At 39.3% G+C, this 22,405-nt stretch overlaps 2 protein-coding genes across 3 annotated transcripts; both read right to left on the bottom strand.

Annotated features, from left to right (window-relative positions):
- Window positions 1-455: 455 nt before the first annotated feature.
- On the bottom strand, window positions 456-17,481 carry morc2 (MORC family CW-type zinc finger 2). 2 transcript variants are annotated; one of them, XM_032517225.1, is made up of 28 exons: window positions 17,276-17,481; window positions 16,483-16,633; window positions 11,588-11,641; window positions 11,429-11,463; window positions 11,275-11,343; window positions 11,075-11,165; window positions 10,870-10,978; window positions 9,925-10,084; window positions 9,537-9,648; window positions 9,257-9,382; window positions 9,096-9,175; window positions 8,915-8,997; window positions 8,645-8,730; window positions 8,261-8,401; window positions 7,977-8,131; window positions 7,710-7,838; window positions 7,499-7,604; window positions 7,174-7,306; window positions 7,012-7,095; window positions 6,057-6,302; window positions 5,672-5,932; window positions 4,606-4,713; window positions 4,230-4,287; window positions 2,411-2,549; window positions 2,150-2,317; window positions 1,945-2,038; window positions 1,529-1,717; window positions 456-1,398 (listed from the first exon to the last, which is right to left on the bottom strand). In XM_032517225.1, exons 2-28 carry the CDS (start codon window positions 16,548-16,550, stop codon window positions 1,330-1,332), a joined length of 3,153 nt encoding a protein of 1,050 aa, XP_032373116.1. In that variant the 5' UTR covers window positions 16,551-16,633; window positions 17,276-17,481; the 3' UTR covers window positions 456-1,329. The 2 variants fall into 2 exon arrangements, with proteins under 2 accessions (XP_032373116.1, XP_032373117.1); XM_032517226.1 differs by lacking the exon at window positions 4,606-4,713.
- Window positions 17,482-18,696: 1,215 nt separating this feature from the next.
- Window positions 18,697-22,370, bottom strand: zgc:158398 (transmembrane protein 248). Its single transcript, XM_032517236.1, has 7 exons — window positions 22,137-22,370; window positions 20,911-21,098; window positions 20,484-20,739; window positions 20,295-20,394; window positions 20,016-20,157; window positions 19,779-19,919; window positions 18,697-19,612 (listed from the first exon to the last, which is right to left on the bottom strand). The coding sequence occupies exons 2-7, from the start codon at window positions 21,082-21,084 to the stop codon at window positions 19,592-19,594; spliced, it is 834 nt and encodes a 277-aa protein (XP_032373127.1). The 5' UTR covers window positions 21,085-21,098; window positions 22,137-22,370; the 3' UTR covers window positions 18,697-19,591.
- Between the last annotated feature and the right edge of the window lie 35 nt (window positions 22,371-22,405).

The following is a 22,405-nucleotide window of genomic DNA, read 5'->3' as shown; positions in this document are numbered from 1 at the left end:
ATAACATAAAACATTAACATACTCATACCCATGATATTAAGGTACATTTCTGACATATGTCTATAAAATTGAGTTAAAATGGTATTTCACTTATACACAGCACTGAAAATGTACAATAGAGAAATAGACATTATCTCATTCAAGTGCACGTTACTCTGAATAATCCATACACAACACTGTAAACAGTTTTTATAAAATACATTTTTCAATGTCCTGAGCACCAAACTGTGCGGATTTATAATCTCTCACTAAAAACTAATTTTACTGAGATTTTAAATCGTTTTGTGAAGTGTCCCTTCAAGAGTTGTATTTACATAAACTCATAATTATGATTTGTACTTTTACTGAGGACTACCTGAAATATAATTGTAAATGTCAATTTCCCACAACCAATATTTTATTTTGCATTTACAGACATGGTGTATCAAAATAACAGACATGCATTTATCAAAAAGGTGTTTCTGAACCTGTTTTATTGTTCTAAGTAAAGATTTGTCAAAAATACAGAATCCTTTGTTCCAGGAACAAAAAGACTGAAAGCATGCACCGATTACTAAAACATTTCCATGACATGTTAAAAATATGTTGAAAAGGAAGGACACAGGCTCTGAATAATTATGAACACACAACTTTTTCATTTAAATGAGCTTTTTTTTTCTTCCAAAAATAAACACAACAGTTGTAGCTTAAATGTGGAGGGATATAAGGGAATAATCATACTGATAAAACCCAGTAAGTTGTTCTTGTTTTTGGGTGTGGCACACCACCCAAATGTAAAATATGAACCTGTTTGCTCATTAGACCAGCATGGAGGAAGGTAATGGGCAACACTCATGTGTTTAGTGTACAAAAATAAAAGTGATCGTTTAAGGACATGCAGAGCACAGCCCGGTCACTTGGTGTGTCCAATTCTCACCTGATGATGGACCAAAAGGAGGAACAAATAAAGTCTGCAGTATGTCACAGCATAACCCGACTACAGTATATAAAAGGGAGCATAAATGTATTAAACCTACACAAATTATTTCAATGGTTAATCAGGATAGGATGGCTTAAACATAGATTAACATATATGAGCAGGTATATAAAAAGGACTAAGGAGAGAACCACAGCCTACCCAACAATGTAGAAACACCAGAAAACCTGCCCGAACAAAAACACTGCACTGGTGCTGACTGAACGCTGGAACGGCCCAAACCATAGATCAAACCTGTGGCAATCTGATTTAACGGCCCTTTCTGCCCACTTCTGCACATGAGCATGAGTCCTTGGGAGAGTGGTCTGCAAATAATGGCTGGAGTGAAAACTGCCAGCCTGTTTATGTCTTCTTTAATCACCCTTGGTAAGGAGGTCCTCTATGTAGGCGTCAAGCTCGTCATCTGTGTTTATGTCAATATCCTGTATTTAAAAAATAAATAAATAAAAAGATATATCAAAGATTTGAATTGATAGACGACTAAGGGGGAGTGGTATATTTTTTTAGATTATTTGAATAGGTCCTGTTTCTTAGACCAGACAGCAGTCTCACCTCTTGAACTTTTTGCAGGAGTGCTACAATGTTTGTTCGTAGTTTCTGTAGTTTCTCGTCTGCTTCCTTCAGTTTGACCTCGTTGCTGTTGCTCTTCTCTTCCACAGCTTTGGCCCTGGCGTCAGCCCTGCTCTGGTAAGAGTTACACAACGACTGGAGACCTGATTCGTACTGCTGGAAATACTCTTTCTAAATAGAGGAATAACACAAAAAAATAAAGGAAAAACACAAGCACTCAATACTCTGGGCAAGAAAACAATAGTAAGAAGTCAACACACTCCCAGACAGAGTTCCGCATTCTCTAATCATTTTATTGCTTTCAATGTAAACTTTTTTTGCTTTCAATGTAATAGTAATAAAAAAAGTTTATTCTAGCCTAAGGATTAATCTGTTAAACCACGTATTATCTATCTCACCAAAGGAAAGGACACCAACTCCTCAGCTGTCATGCTGTTAACATCGTCCTTTGGGATCCGAAAAGCAGGAGGGAAGAAGTAACGCAGCATTGTCCTGGAAATACAAACTACCCAATGAACACACACCGGACTATAAAACCTACGTGCCCTGTCTGTCACAATTAACACAGTGACTGGAAACACCAGCTCACTGTAAACAGCTCACCTCAACATGGTGACCAGACTATCGGTCACCTCCCGACTGGTTCCTGGTTGAGTAGTGTCGGGCTCCATGGGTGCAGGGCCCTTCTCGGTCTCCTGTTGGGTGTCAGGTGTCTGTGAGATTGGAGATGGCGGCCGCATCAACCGGACATCATCACTACCCTTGAACACCCTTCACAAAGCACACAAACATAGGATAATAATTATCTGGCAAAGTCAACAAAATGTGCCCTGAATATGCACAGCAACACAGACAATATCTTACCATCTGTCTTTAGGGGTGGATCTAGGTACATAGTCAAACTTCACTTTCCAGCGCACGCTCTTTTTATTCGCCTCCACAGCAATGACTTTGCCGGTGTACCACTCCTTGTTGACACGTACTTCAACCAGCAGACCCTTATCTGTAGAAAACAAATACATAGGTAGAAAATATTCTATTTGAGCTTTTGTTTTCCAGTTGAATGTGTGATACATGTTTAGGCCCTGAAACACCAAGCAGACGGCTAAGACCAAGTGGCGACGAAAGGTGGCTGTGGAGTCGCCTCATGCCAACCACTAGGGGTGATCCGAGTATCCGGCTGAAACGAGTATCCGGTACGGATAAAGCACTTTTGCCGAGTACAAGTATTATCCGAGTAATATGAGTCAATATCCGTGCTCGGATTGAATAAAACTCCTCAACTGGCCGCGCAGCGTTCTGTGACAGTCACAGCGCCCCCCCCCCCCCCCCGCCTACAAACCCGCTCGGATCAATCACACACACACACACAGAGAACATGGAGAAATGCGCTCCCTCTCTCCCTCTCTTTCTCTCTCTCGCTCGCTCCCGCTCCGTCAGGCAGGCAGTCGGGTCTGCGGATCTGTTCCGTTAACGTTTAGGGTTTCTTCAGCTTTAGGTTTGTTTTTAACTTCGGTTTATAGTCCTTACATAGTAACCAGTAGATTTCTGGTGAACGTGGGGTTTGTAGTCTTTACATAGTAACCAGTAGATTTCTGGTGAACATGGGTTTCAGACGTGCTGCTTGGTTTAAATGCAACTCCCGTTGCGTCTCTGCCATTGGAGATTTTTTTTTTTTTTAAACTGTCAGCTGCCCCCCGCCTCCTCTCTCTGTGTCTCTTTCTTACTCTCACACACACACACACACACCACACACCACACACACACACACACACACCACACACACACACACACAACACACACACACACACACACACACACACACACACCACACACACACACACACACACACACACACACACACACCACACACACACACACACACACACACACACACACACACACACACACACACACACACACACACACCTGGTGTGGAAATAAAAAATAAAAAAGAACCAAAAAAATAAAAACAAATCACACTGATCATAAAAAAATAAAAAGTTAAAAAAATAAAGTTATATTGAGTATGAAAACTCTTGTTCATTACATTTAACTTCATAATTGCAACCGCATGTGTTGTATTCATTGTTGCAAAACGTTCTGTATATAGTTTGTTTGTTACCATGACAACACCATTGATCTGAAGCTCAATGCTGTCATGTAAATAGTTTTCAAATCAGCAATAAATATAAAAATTTTTGATCAACTCATATCAATTGCATGCTTAAATAACATACCGGTTAAAGCCCCGCACATTTCAAGAGAACCCGACCCACTTCCGGGTTAAATCTGACCACTTCCGGTTTAGGCCCCGCCCAGTCCGAGTACGGATCCGGATACAGATAATTCATGTGGTAATAGATACAGATACAGATACAGATAATGCTGTACTCGCTCATCCCTACCAACCACCATGTACATTCTGAGCCTGCGTGACAGGAAATAACTCTTCATGCCAGCAGGCGCCGGTTCTCTATTAGTCTTTGAAAAAGGAAAGCCAGATAGAAATGTTGCTATGATACCAACCACTAAATACATTTACCCGAATCAGCAGCGGCAACACAGAGCCTATGGTCCCTCTGCCAGGAAGACAGCGAATAACTTGGCCTAACTTAGACAGACGGCAGACAATGTACTTGATGTGTCAGGGCCTTTATTGTAGAGCAGTCTAACATCTCACCTTTCTGAGCATTTTTAGTGTCAATCTCTGGTTCATCCTGTTGGTGCTTCTCAGGTGCCTGCAAAAACAACATCGTAACTACCACTGCAGTGAGTGAAATATTGTTTACTGAAAAGACAGAAAAATGTTAAGAAATGATTTGCATCCCTGTTAATGAAAGAAGTGAAAGTGTGATCTCAGGCATTGGATCAGAATGTCATGCTTGATTGTTAAAAGAATGCGGCAACTTCAGTTTCAAGAGAGGATTGTTAGAAGAAAGAAAGACAACCTGACAATACACCCAGATCAGATGAAAGGTTAATTTGTCATGATTGGTTAAGGTTTTGAGAGACAGCCCAGCTTTATTGTAGGGTGGTCAAGAGAGGGACGGAGCTACCTTTGCTTTACCCCCATGCTCTTGCATGGAAATAGGTTTAGGGATAGAGAGTGGTGTCGTTGGTGTCTGCCGTATAAGAGTAGGAACTCCTTTCTTCTGGGCGTTAACCTGTAAGGTCAAGAGCAAAGGGGCTCTGATTGGAGATTTAGTTATCTAATTAAACCACCTACACTTCCATTATTTTCCTATGGGGAGATCGAACAAAATTGCAGCCAACCTTGTGTCCGCGGACCTTTTAAGACTATGGCCGGCAGCAATATTGACGTCTACCTGCCCCGCCCTTTGCCTCTGAAGTGCCTGCACTATGCTCTGTGCCCTACCTTGCAGTTTTACCTCTGACCTGTTTACCTTTTCTTCACTATATAAACCTAATTTCAGCATCACTATCTTGTCAGCTATAAATGCTGTAGGAAGCTAACTAAGCAGTACTTGCTGCAGTTTAGTTTCTGATAAGTAGAGTTGTAACCTGGGGGCGGTCCTCGCTGTGTTCCTTGCCTTCGATTCCGACCTGCGGCCCTTTGCTGCATGTCATTCCCCCTGCTCCCCCTTTCATGTCTAAGCTGTCCTATCAAATAAAGGCCTAAAATAATCTAAAGCCTTAAAACAAAAGAAGGGGGAAAAGAAAAAAAGAGTAAACTTTATTCCCGATTAGCTTTTGGATTTAAGTTTGTGTTACAGACACTGTAATGGAGGAAATCTTTTCTGGTACTGTAAACAAATAACTGCCCAAATTCTCCTAATTTTTGTCTCCTCCCGATCTCTTTATCCTTTTCATTTACTCACATTCTAGAAGTGAATTCCTTGTGAGAGACAAGTGGTAGTAAGGAGAAAAAGCAACAAGCAGCAGAAAGAGACAGCAGCACACAACTGACACACACGGGCTGATTACGGTGAACGCTTGAATGGTTTAGGCAGACAATGCTGTCATTTTATTCTATACATGTGTAGGTTTTATAGTATTGATATACTCATAAGTTGTAAAATTAAGCATTTGAGATACCATCTCTCTGACGAGATGCAAAGGAGAGTTTACTCTAGCTCGTGAATTTTGTTGTGTTGTGTTTACCTCGTCCAACTTGGCACGTTTGGTAGGTGAGGCCTTCTCTATCACTTTCCCACGATTACCAGCTGCTGCGGCCATCTTGGACTTCTTTATCTGAGGTTCTTCTTCTTCACTGTCTTCTTCACTGTTGTCGTCCTCCACCTCTTCTTCCCCCTCTTCTTCCTCCTCCTCCTCCTCCTCTTCCTCCTCACTGGCCTCCTGCTCTATGATTCTCTTCCGTTGTCCAGCAGCTGCTGGTTTGGCTGATGATGCTTTGGCAGGTGACTAGGTAAGGAGACAGATATCATTGTTACACACTACTCTGCAGACACATGTACTACTACTACTACAACTACAAAACTTTCCATTGGTACCATTGATGGAGTATCACCTAAACCCTATAACTTACCCGTGAGTTGCGGTTGGATGGGGGTGTTTTGGCAGTAGCTTTGGATACAGGCTTTGTTGCAGGTGGAGGAGGCTTTGCTGCACCTCTGGACTTAGACGGTTCAACTTTGGATGGTGGTGGTGGCGGAGGGGCAGGAGTTCGGGTGGGGCGCAAAGAAGCTGCACGAGATGGAGGGGGGCTTTTTAAGTGAGCTGGGAGCGGTGGGGATCGGGGCCGTGTTACGGACCTTTCAGAAGACCTAGTTGCCTGAAGCAACAACATGTGAAACACACAACAAACAAACATATCAGTGAGATAACAAATGAAAAACAAGATTAACAACAGCAGTGTTAGGCCGCAATCAGACGGGGGGGGGGGGGCTTGCAGGGGCCACGGCCTTTCTTGTTGAAGTTCCCCCGATCAGACCAGATGTTTTTGTTATTCTTGCTAGGCAACTTTCAAATCACTTGTCCTCTGCCAACCATTATTTTGCTGTAAAGTAAATGACAGCAGGTGTTTTTCCCCCTATGATTTTAACTTTGTCTGTCTGATTGGGGCCTTAATGAGCTACTGTGTGCTTCATTTGTCATTAAGTCATTATGAACAAACCAGACGTTGGCCATCAAGTACGGCACTACTTCACTATATTGAATGGCATTCACAACGCAATAAAAATTTTGTCAAGCAAGTTACTGGTTAAATTAAATTAATTATGATTTCGTTCTTATTTGTAAAAATCTATAAATCAGCTGTGATTCAATTTTACTTAACGTTCAGTAAATGGCAGCATATTGTGAGTTGTGTCTTTTACATGGAGATAATTTCCACTATTAAAGAAAATAAAAACAGGAAACTATTTTGGTGTGGGGACATAAAAAAGCAGCAAATCAGTTCAAGCTTATTTTCAGCTACATTTATACACCTGCAATGAAGTTACTGCTCATGTTTCTAGCAGCACAGTAGGGGGAGTTTGTACCTGAGAGGAACTCTCTGTTGGTTTCATGCTGACGTCCAGCGGCAGCTTCTTTAAATCTGCTGCAGATTTTACAGTGCTGGTTTTCTAATGAGAGAAAAAAAAACAATGATTGATGTCCTGATGTAAATAAAACAGAGTGACAGAGAGAGAAAGATGAGGTACCTGCAAGGCCTCTAGTTTGTCCTGCTGCTGTTTGATTTTCTCTTCCAGCTCTTTCCGTTTGTCTTCAGCTGTCTGCTTGTCTTTCTTCAGAACACCACATGGCAAATTCTGTTTCTGTTCAGTAGCATCACACCTAAACATAAAATACACACTATGTATAGCATGTAGGAACACTACTACACTGAACAGAAAACAGCAACATTGTGATGCAGCATCACAATTTGGCATGCAGTACATATGTTAAATATATAATTTTAAACTTTAGTGTGAATTGCAACTTAAAGACCATAAAACCATATACTATAAAACAACATTTTATCTGTACCGGTCCTGGGTGCTGTCAGGGTTCATGAGACACACCCAGCTGTCTGGGTAGCGTTTGTCCACAGCATCCATCTGGAATGGCAGCGTTCTCCATTTTAAACATTTATCTGAAAATAAATCCCAGAATTAGCATTAGTGTACGATTCTGACAATAAGTTAGTTTGTCGAGATCCAGTATTAATGTTTTATGTGAGTATGGATCGGTAACTTACCACACTGAATAGTAAGTGGTATCTCCATGCCGCGGCGTCGCTTGTATCTCGGCTCTGATGATGGAGGTGCAGACCAGCTGGCGGACAGATACCCAAACTCATCCCAGAACTTCACGATGCCTTTCTGAGCTGCATAACACACACAGACACTCAGCATTTCATACAGCAAGAAGTTATTTAATAAAAATAAAATATAAAAATTTTATTTGAACTGTGCAGGTAAAGTGTTGGCGACAAATGGAAATCTGGCAGTTTAGAGAAACTCACCAATGTTAGTGTCCTTCCAGTACTGAGCTAAATGTTCCCCCATGGATTTGAGTAAATGTCGATACTCCTTAGCATCTGCAAAGTCCTGTTTGTTGTGAGTAGGCTCTAGAATTAAATATGGGACATCAACTACTCCAACCACACCTCCACATGCCCTAAAACACAAAAATCACATAAAATAAAAAAAAAAATAGAAAATAAAACAAAAATCACACACCTCTAAAAATATTTCTCTTAATCAATCAAGTAGGTCACTTTTCAATCACTGGTTGCATGTTACTCACATGCCTCCCTCCAGCTGGGGCCCTGTTTTCTCATACATCTTGATGAGACGAGAACAGTTGTACACAAACATCCCATCCAGGTCCCTCTGTTCAATGTTCACTCCGAATATAAAATTCAACTCCTTGGGCTCCTTTAATGCTCTGAGGAACAAGAAAGTGTTGGAGACTGACGGTAAATAGACCAAAATACCCAGCAAAAACCAAGTGTTGGGTTATCTTTTCAAGATACTATTCTATATTATTTCCATGCAAAAAACAAACATCTTGACAAATGTATATATACACTTTACACAGCAATCATTTTGGCCATCATAAATCCTCCTATTAACTGTTTGTAAATCTATAAATAGTAGAAATAACGTTTTACAACGTTGTCTATAGTACTTCTGTTTGGCTTCGAGAATCCTTTTCTTCATGTCACAATCACGTCGAAGCATCATGGCTGAATCTTGAACCTTTCTCAGAATTGCCTAAAGGAAGAGAGGGCAGACGGAGACATCAGTAGAGACACTAAAACAACCTTAGATTAAGACAGAGGTTTCAAATCGTTATCCAGTTTTTAGACAAAAAATGATGTGCCTGTTTTAGATTAAAAGCTTGTTTACAGAGACAAAAGCATATTTGCATTAGACAAATTAACCAAAATATAATTACCCGTGAATCTTTTGACAGGTCGTCTCCTAATCTGGCCTCCAAAGCCATCTGCTTACTCTCTGCCTCTCGGGCTTTTTCTTCCGCTGAAATAAATAACCAAATTGTTACCCAATGAGCGTGAAGGCATCACAACAGGACAGCATAATGTAAATAAAAACAGCAAATTTCACCACTGACTCACCAATTTTAGCAAGGTGGTCTGCTTTCTTCACTTCTTGCTCAGCACGAGTTTTGAAACGAGTCGATGTGTATTTATAAACCCTATTAACAAAAAAAGAGTGCCAAGTTTTGTCACCGGACTGCAGTATTTACAGACACTGTATAAATTAGTTATCATATTACCTTGGTTTATATAAACAACAGGACAGTCTCTTGGTCCTGACTTTATGTCCCTGGATAAAAATCCTCATGCGTGGGTCAATGTACAAAACAGCTGCGTACGCTCTGAAGGACCTCTTCTCTGGCTTCCTGTGAAAGAGGGAAGGGCATCAACATAGACAAAATTTCTGATCAATACAATCAACATAAAATGAAGTTAATTTACAAAATATAATTATATTATATTATATATTTCAGCATGAATTAGTAATCCCATGGTAAATGGTTTAATAGAGTCACTCACACTCCTTCAACAGGTGTCCCAGCCATCAGTATGTCCTGGTGATCTGTCTCTACATCCAGTTCTGGTTCTCTGTTATCCATCAGCTTCAGATTATAGATGATCACAAGAGTGCCTTTAAACAAGAAACACAAAAGTAAGCATTGCAATCAATGTCAATCTTGTCAGTCCCCCAAAAAACATACTTATAGAAAAACAAAATTATTAAATAAAAAATGTATTGACAAAGAAATACCTTTATCCACAGAGACACTTTAAATACAATGTCTCCTGAGAATGCTGATTATAGTGATTTATTATATTTGTTTTACTTTAAGTGGACTTTAAGTTAACTTTTAATGGACATCACAAAATGAATCTCTTCACATGGAGACAAATGTCATATACTTGCCACTGCTACTTTCTATTTTGTTGAACTGCTCCATCAACTGCCGTTCACTTTTAAAAGGTGAGTATTTGAAGATCAGCTCCGTCTCTATGGCGTACTTCTCCGGGTCAGAGGTCAACGGTTCCTTAGTCTTTAGATCCCAGGAGGGAAGGGGCACTATCACCTGAAGAGAGCGGATCGAAATGTTTGAAAAGCTTCAAGTAAAAAATTATTAAAATGGGTAGCCCAATGAGTCATCAGCAGCAACCTAATTCATAAATATGCAATGTACCTGTTTACAGACTAAGTACATGCATGATTAAGAAATCTAGTTTTATATTGCCTAAATGGCTGCGTGGCAAAGAAAATAAATGAACACATGACAATGAACAATTTTTATATTACAATAAAGTCTTACAGATATGATAAAGAAATATCATCATATAAATAAAACCCACTGATTGCAATTTTCTTTATCTCATTGATCTTGTTTAGAAATAAATCACTCAATCCTCATACTGTGGGTGTAATTATATACAACAGCATTTTCTCCACAATACACAGAGATATGACTTCTTACTGAACTGGACTTCTGTGTGTGCAGAACTACACAGTGCACATAACACACTAAGCTTGACTTTGGGACATGTCACATTGTCATTGATTGATGTTCACATAGTTGAAACAGGGTTCTCTCTGCGCATCTTCCAGCAGCATGCAGCTGAGTCAGGGGCCTCTCAGCTAATGTTTACATAGGATGTGTAGCATTTATACCACTTTCTTGTGTGCATTTACAATACGTTGCTGTTAACTATTCAAAAAATCTAAACAGAAAAAGGGAACTTGATGAAGCAGATCTCGAACTTCCACCTGCACTTCAAAACTATCAATTAGATATAACAATCAATAAATTTACTTGTTCACATCCCTAATAACAATAAAAACCTCTATTTAATGGTTGACTCTGACCTCATCTAGTCCCTCCTCTTCGTGGAATGTCCGTGACAGGAAAAGGCAAGTCAGCGTATCGCCTTTTTTTGTGAACAAGATGAAGTCTTTCCCAATACGCATAGAGCCGCTGTGAAAACAAACACATTTTAATATGTGAAATATTTCAAACGGTTTACTAAATGCACAATGTTAGAATCACACACAAATTAGGAAAAGGTCTTACGATTTCAGGCCGTTTCCATACTGGCCAATCTGAGTGGACTCTGGGGACCGCTTGTTAGACTTTCCAAACTGAATCACATGAGTTGCCTCATCTAGTAAAAAAAACAAAATACATATTATCAACAAAAAAAACAATGAACCAACTACAAAGCACTTTTAATCATAAAATAGCTTTAAGGGACTTATTAAATTAGCACTTACGAGGATCCATGCCAATACCATCATCCAGAAAACAGAGCGTGTAGCCGCCCCGCAGCTCTGGCTTTTTTTCTATCAGCAAAGCAAGAAGGTGAAAAAGACATGTTAGAAGTCAATGACTTAAGTGTGTGAAACTGAGGATTGTTCTAAGGTGTACCTGTGTAGATATCTATACGTGTGGCATTGGCATCTCTGTAAAAGAAATAAACAAACTGTGAGACTTCATACTTAATCCAACAAAGATAACAGGCCAATGATAACGTTTTCCAGCTTGGATCATCTGGCAACAATGACATGCTGTGTTGCAAATCAGTACCTTGAATTGTCCACAAGCTCTGCCAAGGCTCCAAATAGGAACTCGTGGGTTGTCCTGAAAACAGACCACTCATTTTAATGAATTCAATATACTGTACTTAAATGTAATGACTGATATAACTTTGAGTTAACAGGGCAAGCTGGTATGAAAAAGTATAGGAGATACGTGTTGCCGGGATTGGATCTCCACATTAATATTGTGCGTTAAGATTGTTATTCAATTACACAACCTGTATTTCCTCAAGTCTATTGAGAGATATGCATTAATACAAACAGAACACAGGATTGTCATTTAACAATGTATTAATGTATTCACTGTAAATCACTCATTCTTAGTCTGGCTATCACCAGACCAAGCCAAGCTCAATAGATTTGAGATTGAGAGTTGGTCGGGGGAGTCTGTTCTGTTTTTTCTCTGCACAAGAGGCGTTCAAATGACTCTGTACGCAATTGGGTAGTCCTTCAACCAATCAGACCAACGATCCGGGTGACGTAAAAGCGTCAGCAACATCAACGGGTTGATGCGCTTGGCTGCGCTAAGGTGGCCGCCACTACGTTGAAAGGAAACAAGAAGCTACTCGGTTGCTTCTTTATTCCCATCGTGTTAAACCCGCCAAGAGAGCGGCAGGTAGATAAGCCAGTTTGTGATTGGTTCCCTCAAAATTGTGAACGGAGGCAGGAGAATTAAACGTGTAGGTTTCCAGACCGAGATGCTGGGTGAAATCTAATCAACAGAGTGAGCGAGGTTTACCCAGTCTAACTCATTCTTACATCTTCTTGAAAATACACAATCATAACACGTGACATATGTTTGAGTCCTTATTCAAATGGTACCTAGAGCCTTTTAGAAAGTACTTTTAGGTAGTAGAAATGAACAATTATTTAAAGAAAGGCAACATCAAAAAGAAAGGTCTTCAGCCTTGATTTCAAAGAACTGAGAGCTGCGGCCGACCTGCAGTTTTTTTGGGAGTTTGTTCCAGATATGCGGAGCATACAAACTGAACGCTGCTTCACCCTGTTTAGTTCTGACTCTGGGGACAGAAAGCAGACCTGTCCCTGACAACCTGAGCGGTCTGGGTGGTTCATAGTGTAGTAGAAGATCAGAAATGTATTTTGGCCCTACACTGTTCAATGATTTATAAACCTGCAAAAGAATTTTGAAATCAATTATTTGAGGCACAGAAAGCCAGTGTAAAGACTTCAGAACTGGAGTGATGTGACCCATTTTCTTGATTTTAGCGAGGACTCGAGCAGTAGCAGCGTTCTGAATCAGCTGCAGCTGTCGGATTGATTTTTTTAGGGAGACCTGTAAAGACCCCGTTACAGTAGTCAAGTCTTGCTGAGACATAAGTCCTTTAACTTTTGATATATTCTTAAGTTGATAATAGGCTGACTTTGTAATAGAACCCAACCGATTTTTAAGGCCAATATGCTTATATTTGGTTATTTAAAATTCCGATATTCATTGGCCAAGATATTTAAAAAGAAATAATTACAGAAACGCGTAACAAAACATAAACAGATTTCCCTAACAGTTATTTGTAGTTATTTGAGTTCTCACTAAAATAATATAATTTGTTTTGTGACAACAGAACAGAGGAACATCAAAATATATTAAAGTTCTGATAAATAAAATGTATAAAAATTCAAACTTAAGATATGAAACCTAAAGTCCTTTGAACTAAAACACAATAACAAGTGTTGCCAACAGGGTCGTTGTAGAATGCCCTCTGGTGGACAAACTATGCAACAACACCACTCATCCGCTTTTATTTTATTTTTTAAACACTCATTTATCAGAATCATGTACAGTGCCTTGCGAAAGTATTCGGCCCCCATAAACTTTTCAACCTTTTGACACATTTCAGGCTTCAAAGATAAAGATATAAAAAATTTATTTTTTGTGAAGAATCACCAACAAGTGGGACACAATTGTGAATTGGAACGAAATCTATTGGATATTTTAAACTTTTTTAGCAAATAAAAAAACTGAAAAGTGGTGCGTGCAAAATTATTCGGCCCCTTTACTTTCAGTGCAGCAAACTCACTCCAGAAGTTCAGCGAGGATCTCTGAATGATCCAATGTTGTCCTAAATGACTGATGGTGATATACAGAATCCACCTGTGTCTGATCAAGTCTCCGTATAAATGCACCTGCTCTGTGATAGTCTCAGGGTTCTGTTGACAGCGCAGAGAGCATCATGAAGACCAAGGAACACACCAGGCAGGTCCGTAATACTGTTGTGGAGAAGTTTAAAGCCGGATTTGGATACAAAAAAATTTCCCAAGCTTTAAACATCCCAAGGAGCACTGTGCAAGCGATCATTTTGAAATGGAAGGAGTATCAGACCACTGAAAATCTACCAAGACCTGGCCGTCCCTGTAAACTTTCAGCTCAGACAAGGAGAAGACTGATCAGAGATGCAGCCATGATCACTCTGGAAGAACTGCAGAGAACTACAGCTGAGGTTGGAGAGTCTGTCCATAGGACAACAATCAGTCGTACACTGCACAAATCTGGCCTTCATGGAAGAGTGGCAAGAAGAAAGCCATTTCTCAAAGATATCCATAAAAAGTCTCGTCTAAAGTTTGCCACAAGCCACCTGGGAGACACACCAAACATGTGGAAGAAGGTGCTCTGGTCAGATGAAACCAAAATCGAACTTTTTGGCCACAATGCAAAACGATATGTTTGGCGTTTAGTTCTCTTGGTTGACCCTTTACTCCATCAAGTGTCAAATGTATTGACAAATGCCCACCACAAGTCCACCTGCTATTTTTAATATCCATTAACAACAAGCACAACTGTTTTAGTTCTTGTAGTTCAACCCTTCCTGGATCTGTGCATAATCCCTGAGCAGTGGCTTTGGTATTGAGCCCAGAAAGTGATATTATCTGTGTGTTGCACCCACTCCATGACTTGCTGCTCAATCACAGGAGCACTTTCAGTGAAAGACTCATACTCCCAAAATACACCACAGGAAGTCATTCCTGCCTGTGGCCATCAAACTTTCTAACTCCTCCCTCTTAGTGTCTGATACAGAGACACTTAGTGAGATTGAAACTGGACAAGAATAACTGTTTTGTGCAATAACACTGGCTTGAAATGTGTGCAATACTCTACTGCTACCATTATTATTACTATTATTAATAATTCTACTGTTCACCATTACAACTCCTTAACTATGTAAATACTGTATCATAACATTCCTTTAGCTATGTAAATATTGTACATACCCACACTCCTTATATTTCTTTATTTATATTTCTACTTGATATTTCTATTATTTGTGCTTAACTGCAACACAGAATTTCCCTTCAAGGATCAATAAAGTATTTCTGATTCTGATTCTAAATGTGTTGACAGGTGCACCAAAACATTTCAAGCATGGTCTAGGTTATTCAGTCAAGCTACATTACAAGAATCTGTTTAGGTCTACTTGTTGTAGCAATGACGAGATACGGAACATTTGTCCCATCTTTACTTCTGCTATGCAACTGCCTTTTAAATCCATGGCAGGGAATGTGGTAAACCACTTCATCCATAAGTCCCCGTTTTCTTCAGACCAACCATGACTGCTGTTTAATGAATTTAGTTTGTCAGACAAATTTTCAATTGGCACTATTACATGAGTCCATCTCTAAGGCTGGCACATTTTGGTCGGTTGGTCAACTGCCTATTCAAATTCTTATTGGTTGGACCATTTCTGGTGCTTTATTCATAAGGCCCTGTTTCCACTAAAGTTTTTTTTCCCAGTTGGAAACACCAGGCAGTCTTCTGAAAAGGCCCAGCATTTCCACTGAAGTAAAAATGTCGACATAAGGAAGATTACTTGCTCTGGCCCCTGCTTGAGATTAAGGTAAGACTGAATCACAATAAGAGAGAGACAGACCCTTCAGTCTATGTAGCCATCAGTATTAATTTCTCCTCCATTGTTGATGTTGTTTGGCACTTGTACAGGACAATGTGACAGTTAGTCTTCGGGATTTTTGTCCAGCCCCTCCTCCACTGTGATTCGATGGGTCAGAAAAAAATTACAGTGACATGCGCAGCTTTTTACCCAAAGTTGAAAATTTCTCAACTCTGGGCGATCAGACAAAAAAACACCAAAGTGCAGCGCTTAGTGCAGAATAGACACTTAGTGCCTCATCACACTGCTAGTGTTTGTAGCATAATGTAAATACGTGTCTCTCCTGTTGCCAAGACTTCAAAATATTGGGTGGCATCAGGAAAAAAAATGCTCTGGTGAACACACAACCCTACCAGGTAGAGAGCACACAAACTTGAATGCACTCTGATACCAATATTTGAGGCTTTTGATGACATCAGCTCTGGAAATGAAGATGTACCTGAAGCTACTGATGATCTGGATTTCTTTTAATAATTAAATATAAATTGGACATCTAGAAAAGGTGGGTATATAAAAAAAAAATCATAAATGGCTAAATATATTTTCTGTGCATCTGTTATTGTTAATAATATGGTAAATGTTTCCAAGTTACATAACTTTAATATATGTGCCGGGTTGCAAATGCATGCAGACTTCAGAAAACTATTTTGATGGCAGGCAAAGTCGTATTGAGTGCAAACTGAAATGAGGAAATGGGAGAATATTCTGTTCTTCTATAAACGGATGATCAGGTTTAACAGGATTTAACCTCATCTAGTCAAGTAACATTGGTTGGTGTAGGGGATATTTATAGAGTTACAGTGTAGTTGAGGTGTTAATCTGTTGTAACGTTTTTAGCCATCTTTGGGCCTTAGAAAAATATTCACATTGATAATCTGGTATATGTTGTATGTCTAGTTGGTGGTCTGGAATATTCACTGTCATAATGTTTAGTACCAAGTTCATAAGCACATAGGCTATTAATTACCAGCATGCCGGTACTTACGAATTTGTGTGCAGGTATTCAAAGGTAAGCTGAGCCCTGCTCAGGTTGCTGTAGCTGGAGTAGGCCATAGCCACGCACTATTATTCTCTGTTTCCTTCCTGGTCTCCTGTTTATCTTCTTTCAAACAGAGCTCTATTCCAGAGCTTTCATCCTGAAGAGGAAAGAAAACTATCATATGTCTTGTGTATGTTTAAAAAACGTTAACGTTACAAGGTGCCTTACTCCAATAATTGACACCATGCACATGATCTGACAGCAGTTAATATGGACACTTCACAACAAGTTAACACCCACACTTTTATGAAAACCAGCCCCATGTGAGAGGTACCACGTGGGAGGCCTTACGTTACTTGGGAATAACAATGTTATGGCAAAGAGCAAAGACCGCCTTTGGGCAGTGTTAGCTATGAAGACATTCACGTTTCTGTAACGTTATTCATGCAGAAGTCATTTATGGGTCAAGATAGGTCGCTGTGAAGTAAGACCAAATAAAGTTTAGTGAATATCATATGATATAAACGTTTCAAACGTTATGCACGTTTAATGTTAAGCTAACATTCGGTAGCTAGCTAGATAAGTTAACATTAGCTAGCTATGTTAAGCTAGCTATGTTAAGCTAACATAAGGTAAATTAACATTAGCTAGCGGATAACCGTAGCTAGCTAGCTTCACACTGTGGAAACATGTAGCCCTAACGAGTAGCTTCTTTTCACCGACTTCGCAGACCGTTTAATATGACTTTGCAGTCTTCACGCTAGTGTAGCTAATATTCCTTCCATTGAAGAATACATACTTTGTAATGTTACGTTTCCTTTTCCCTAACATAAAACACTCTGCCAGGCCGCGAAGAATCCAATCACTTCGACGTACTTGATTCCCTTCCTGTGGTCTGCAGAAATCCCGCCTATACTTTTCTATTCTCAACCAATAGGCAAGCATTCTGTAAAGATTCCTAACGATGATTGGAGCGGAAATCCTGCTACGTAGACAAGGTCCGGTACATCAGTAAATCAGCCATACAATGAATTGTATTATGTAATTTCATACATTGAAAAAACTGACTTAAAGGAGATCATTTGTTTATTGTGAAAAATGTGTTTATCGTGTTAGTCAAATGATGAGAATTTAAAATATAGACAATGTTGGCCCTGGGACCTTTCTTTTGTTTATTTCTTCACACCAATGATGAACCAGGCATAATGCATACTGAACTAAACCATTGACACTAATACCTTTAAACAAAACAAATAAAATTCCAATAATCAATTGTTTGGAAATGCTAAATTGTAATGTAAAGTAGATGGTATATTTGAATAATTCTGGTCTTTCTAAAGAAAAAGTAAAGCCATGAACTTGATTGCCGTCTTCCATTGGTGGTCCTGGGTGCCAAGGAAAACCGATGTAAGATAAGATAAAATAAACAAAAACCTTAATGATTGGTATTGTCGTCAAGTTTGTCACGTTTTTAAGTTTGTTGTAATTTAGATAACCGTGTGTGCATTAGGTCAAACCTAAAGGGTTATATTAATTGCGTTCCCTTAAAAATTTAATTAAAAAAAAGACATTTGATGAAAGTTCCTTAACTTCAGTCATATTCGCAATAACAGTCAAATTCACAATGGAAACCTAGTATTTTTATTTTTCACGATTAAGGTTTCATTCTTGCAAAAACTAGGAAAATAGTGTTTGAAAACAGGATGCCTTCTTGACCAAAGTCATCCGTGTCTGAGCTCCTGGAAACTCATTTACTCAGAGTATGAATGGCAGTTCATAACACTAATAATTTCGATTTTCGATTTGGTGTCCTGCTAACTTGTTATTAAACAACTAATACAAATGGCTTTTATCAGAGCAGAAGATGTTACATTCCTTTTCTTTTTATCATTTCAACAATATCTGTTGTTGATTAATTCAATTAAGAGGAGACGTTTGAGTGTTCCTTCAACATTCCCTTTTTAAAATTTCTACTACTCTGCAAGTAATATAACCATAGACTGTAAAAAAAATACTAAATACTGGATGTAGCTTCCGGCTCTAAATAAGAGTAGCCAAAGTGGAAGGGCCTTAAACCACTTCCAAAAGATACTGGTTTAGCTGTGTCTCCTCCCTAAGATGGTCCCCCAAAAGCCCAACTCCAGGCTAAAACCAAGGTTTACAATAGTAAGAGGTTACTTCCTACTATTATAACCTCTTTGCTAAAATGGTATTTTTTTAGTCTATTGATATACCACAATGAAGGCGGATGCAAGAATACTTGTGGAACTGTAGCTCTGGCATCTGGATTCAATGAGCTTTCAGTGTCAGATATGTACATTTGAGTTTAAAACAAACAGACTAGCTTAGAATACAAACAACTTTGGTCCATTAACATTTAGAAAGAAAAAACATCAGGTGGTAGGATGATAGGAATACATCATTACAAAAATGACTTAACCAATTTAGAAAAAAAAAAAAAAATTAGATTTAGCTTTTTGACTGGAAAAATACTCAAATAAATCTCATTCTGGTGAATCCAACACGTTATTGTTCCTTTTCCACAAGTTATTGAGAGTAATTCTGGGAAATGTAGGAACTGAAGTAAACATGGCACGCACTGCATATAAAAGACTGTACAGTGAATGTGTTACCAGTCATCAGTGTAGGCATTACCAGCTAAAAAGTTGTTCCTATTAAAAATATACTCTTCTCTATCCCAACACTGTTACTCACTTGGTAATCATAATACATCAGTCCCCTATAACAGGGACGCTCCACTGGTTAAGTATTTATTTTCATAAAGTTGGGAAACTTGTAGGAGACTGATTAAAAAAGTTCAGAATGAATGCAGCAGAAGATTAAATATCTTCACTACGCTGGATGCTAAATAATATCTTCAATATTCTCCAATCCCAAGCGAAGATAACTACCAGGAGTCATTCCATAAACAAGCTCCCTCCAGAGCTACTGAAGACATTATACAACAGTTTTCACGAACTATTCAGAACTCCCCATGACATGAAAAACGGTTTCTTTTATCAAATTGGTGGGATACCCCTTTAAAATAGTGGTATCACTCCTCTCTCTCCAAAACCAATTGATTTGTTTAGAAAGCAGCAGCAGATAAAAATGTTTAGGTGTCCATCAAGGGTTCCTGCAAATAAAGTAAAACAGTACAGTTAGGTTAAGACAGTATGTGTAGACACCAAGTCATCTAGATTAGACTTAGCTACCTAGAAGTTCAATCAAAATGAATAATCATAACCATTTTCAGAGATACAATAACAAAGTGCTAAGGTAATATAAGATATGATTCTTACATTTTGTAGATCCAGTCCATTCCAATGGTAGCGGCGTAGGGTTGGCTGTGTCAGACTAGCAGCTACGCAGAGTATCAAACAAACTCCTAGCAGACACACACTGACTTCCAACAGATGTTGCTCCGCCACACTCTGCTCCACCTGAAGAATAAAAGTAGAGAATGACTAACAGGTTGACAAGACGGTACCTGTATTACAACTGAGCAAGTTGTGTTGTTCATGTGGGACACGCTGTACCTGTGTTAACATGACTGTGAGTGTAGGGTCGTTCTTGGAGCGTAGACTGTAGCAGGTTTGTGATGCTGTAGGCAGCTGGTTGCTCGCTTCCACATGGATGGGTGAAATGTTGTTCTCAGATGCAGGGCACTCTGGAGGAAGTCTTCATTAAAAGTACACAATATATGCATGAAAAAAAGTCAGTGAGTTGACAGACAGTCTGTTTATGTACCTAAGTAGTTGGTAATTTAAATTAAGGAAGTTTCGAAAACCCACACCTTAGAGTGTGAATGAACTTACAGGCTCATGGGCAGGAGGTGTGTTTGGGCATTAATGGTGAGGCAGGTGTAGGTATCATTTCCGGACAAAACCTCTAAAGTCAGATTAACAATCTCATTGCCTGGGGAGTAAAACAAATGATCATGGGTGAGAATTTAAGATTACACACTACTTCATTTTACAACAAAACCAATGCACTGCAATACCAACCTCCAAGATGTAATTGACTGGCTCTCAAGGCAGTCTGTAAACCAAAGTATTTTGGCAAGCCCCTGTTTGAGTTGGAAGTCACAGCCAGAGGGACCTTGAGACGCAACATGGTGAGAGAAGGAGTCTTTGTAGAGTCAACTGAAATGTTTCTATCCATCAGAGGAGAGGGGACTGGCGAGACAAGCTCAGATGTACTTGCATTGGCTTTCACACACAGCTGGAACTTCGATAAGGAGGACAGCAGATGGTTCCAGTCCTTAAAAGAAGAAAAAGCGTATGATTTGCACAGCAGCAAAAACAGCATGCACAACATTATGTTTTATTTGCATACATGAACTTGCCCTCTTAAAAAGACTGAACAGATTGTACTGTAGAACATCAAACAACTTTCATTTTCCAAAATTAATTGAATCAAGTTAGTCTTTACCTTTGCTGTGTCAGGGTTAGGCAGAGTGTGAGTGTAGCTGTAAGATCTGAGGCAGATAAAGGAGATAGCCAAAGTCAACAGACACAGGAAGAATGTAACCCCTGGAGGATTTTGGGATACATAATCTCTAAGGTTGGTCACCGGCTGCCAGAAACCCATCATTGGGCTCCACATACACCAGGGCAAAGCTGTAAAAAGAAATCAGTTGTTTTTCACAGCTTTTTATCCACATGCAGGCACTTTGATAGAGCTACTGGGTCTGTTTCATGAACTTTGGTCCATTGTTGGAACAGGGTCAACACGTGTTTGTACATGTAATGTTTATACATTTGCAGCTTCAAATTCTGCAGTTAAGGGGAAATTTAAGGGAAACTTGTAGTCAACAGGTCTAGATCCAAACCCACTGTACCTAGACTTGTCAAATCTGAAAATGCAATAAAGGGAGATTTTACTGTTTCATATGTAGACCACCTACGCCACATTAGAATAAGTGAATTAGTCCTTTATTGCATTTTACTGAAGAGACCTGGACCTGGTTCAATGTGGTCTACAATTGAAAAAAAATAAAAGAGCAAAATCTCCCTTTATTGCATTTTCACAAATAGAATAGGATTTTCATAAATCTGAAAAGGTGTTTTTAAGAATATTTAGCCTCTCTGGGAAAATTTTGTCCAGATTTGACAAGTCAAGGTACAGTGGTTTTGGATCTGGACCTGGTCCAATGTGATCTACAAGTTTCCCTTAAATTTCCCCTTAACTGCCAATCGGAAGCCAACTTCAGCGTCGTCTAAAGAAAGAGGTTTCATTAAGACACAGATCATTTTTCATTCAGGATTTAACAATCCCCACATGACTATCATTCCGATATGTATTTAGGTGCATGTACCTCTTTTCAGCATAGTGAAATTCTTAACAATAAACAAACTGATGCTGCTTTTTGTTGACAAATGCCTTATGACTTTATAGATATATCAGCCACTTTTATATTGTACCACCATTTGGCTGGTAAATGGTGCTAACTTTGGACCCTGACGACAGATAACATACATTAGTCAGTTATCTTGACCTTACACAATTAAAGAAATGTCAACCATATGGATGACAAGTTACACGTCTCCAGCCAACCAGCTCCATTGAAAGCAAAGTGCAGTTTGCAAGTTTCAGCAAGGTTAGCTGTCAATGTAATGTAATGTTGCTAACTAACGTGCTAACGAATGATAACTTACATTGAATTTGAGTCTTCTTTGATCACGTCGCCAGTTTTGGTAAATGACAGAGTTTCTTGACGGTAAGTGAACCGGGTTTCGACATTTAAGATGTTTAAAGTTACGTTAAAGCGCAATGTTAGCATCACAACCGACTTCTCTTACGTATTAGGTATCCATGCTCTCACGACAGCGAGTGCATTCATAGATAGCATAGACAGTTAAAGATATAGGTACGTAGCCATGACGGCGACCGTGACGAGGATCACGTGACTGAAAAGCTGGTTCTT

The sequence above is a fragment of the Etheostoma spectabile genome, chromosome 5 (genome assembly GCF_008692095.1).
Source record: "Etheostoma spectabile isolate EspeVRDwgs_2016 chromosome 5, UIUC_Espe_1.0, whole genome shotgun sequence".
Lineage (NCBI taxonomy): Eukaryota > Metazoa > Chordata > Actinopteri > Perciformes > Percidae > Etheostoma > Etheostoma spectabile.
This window is presented reverse-complemented; position numbering and strand designations above follow the sequence as displayed.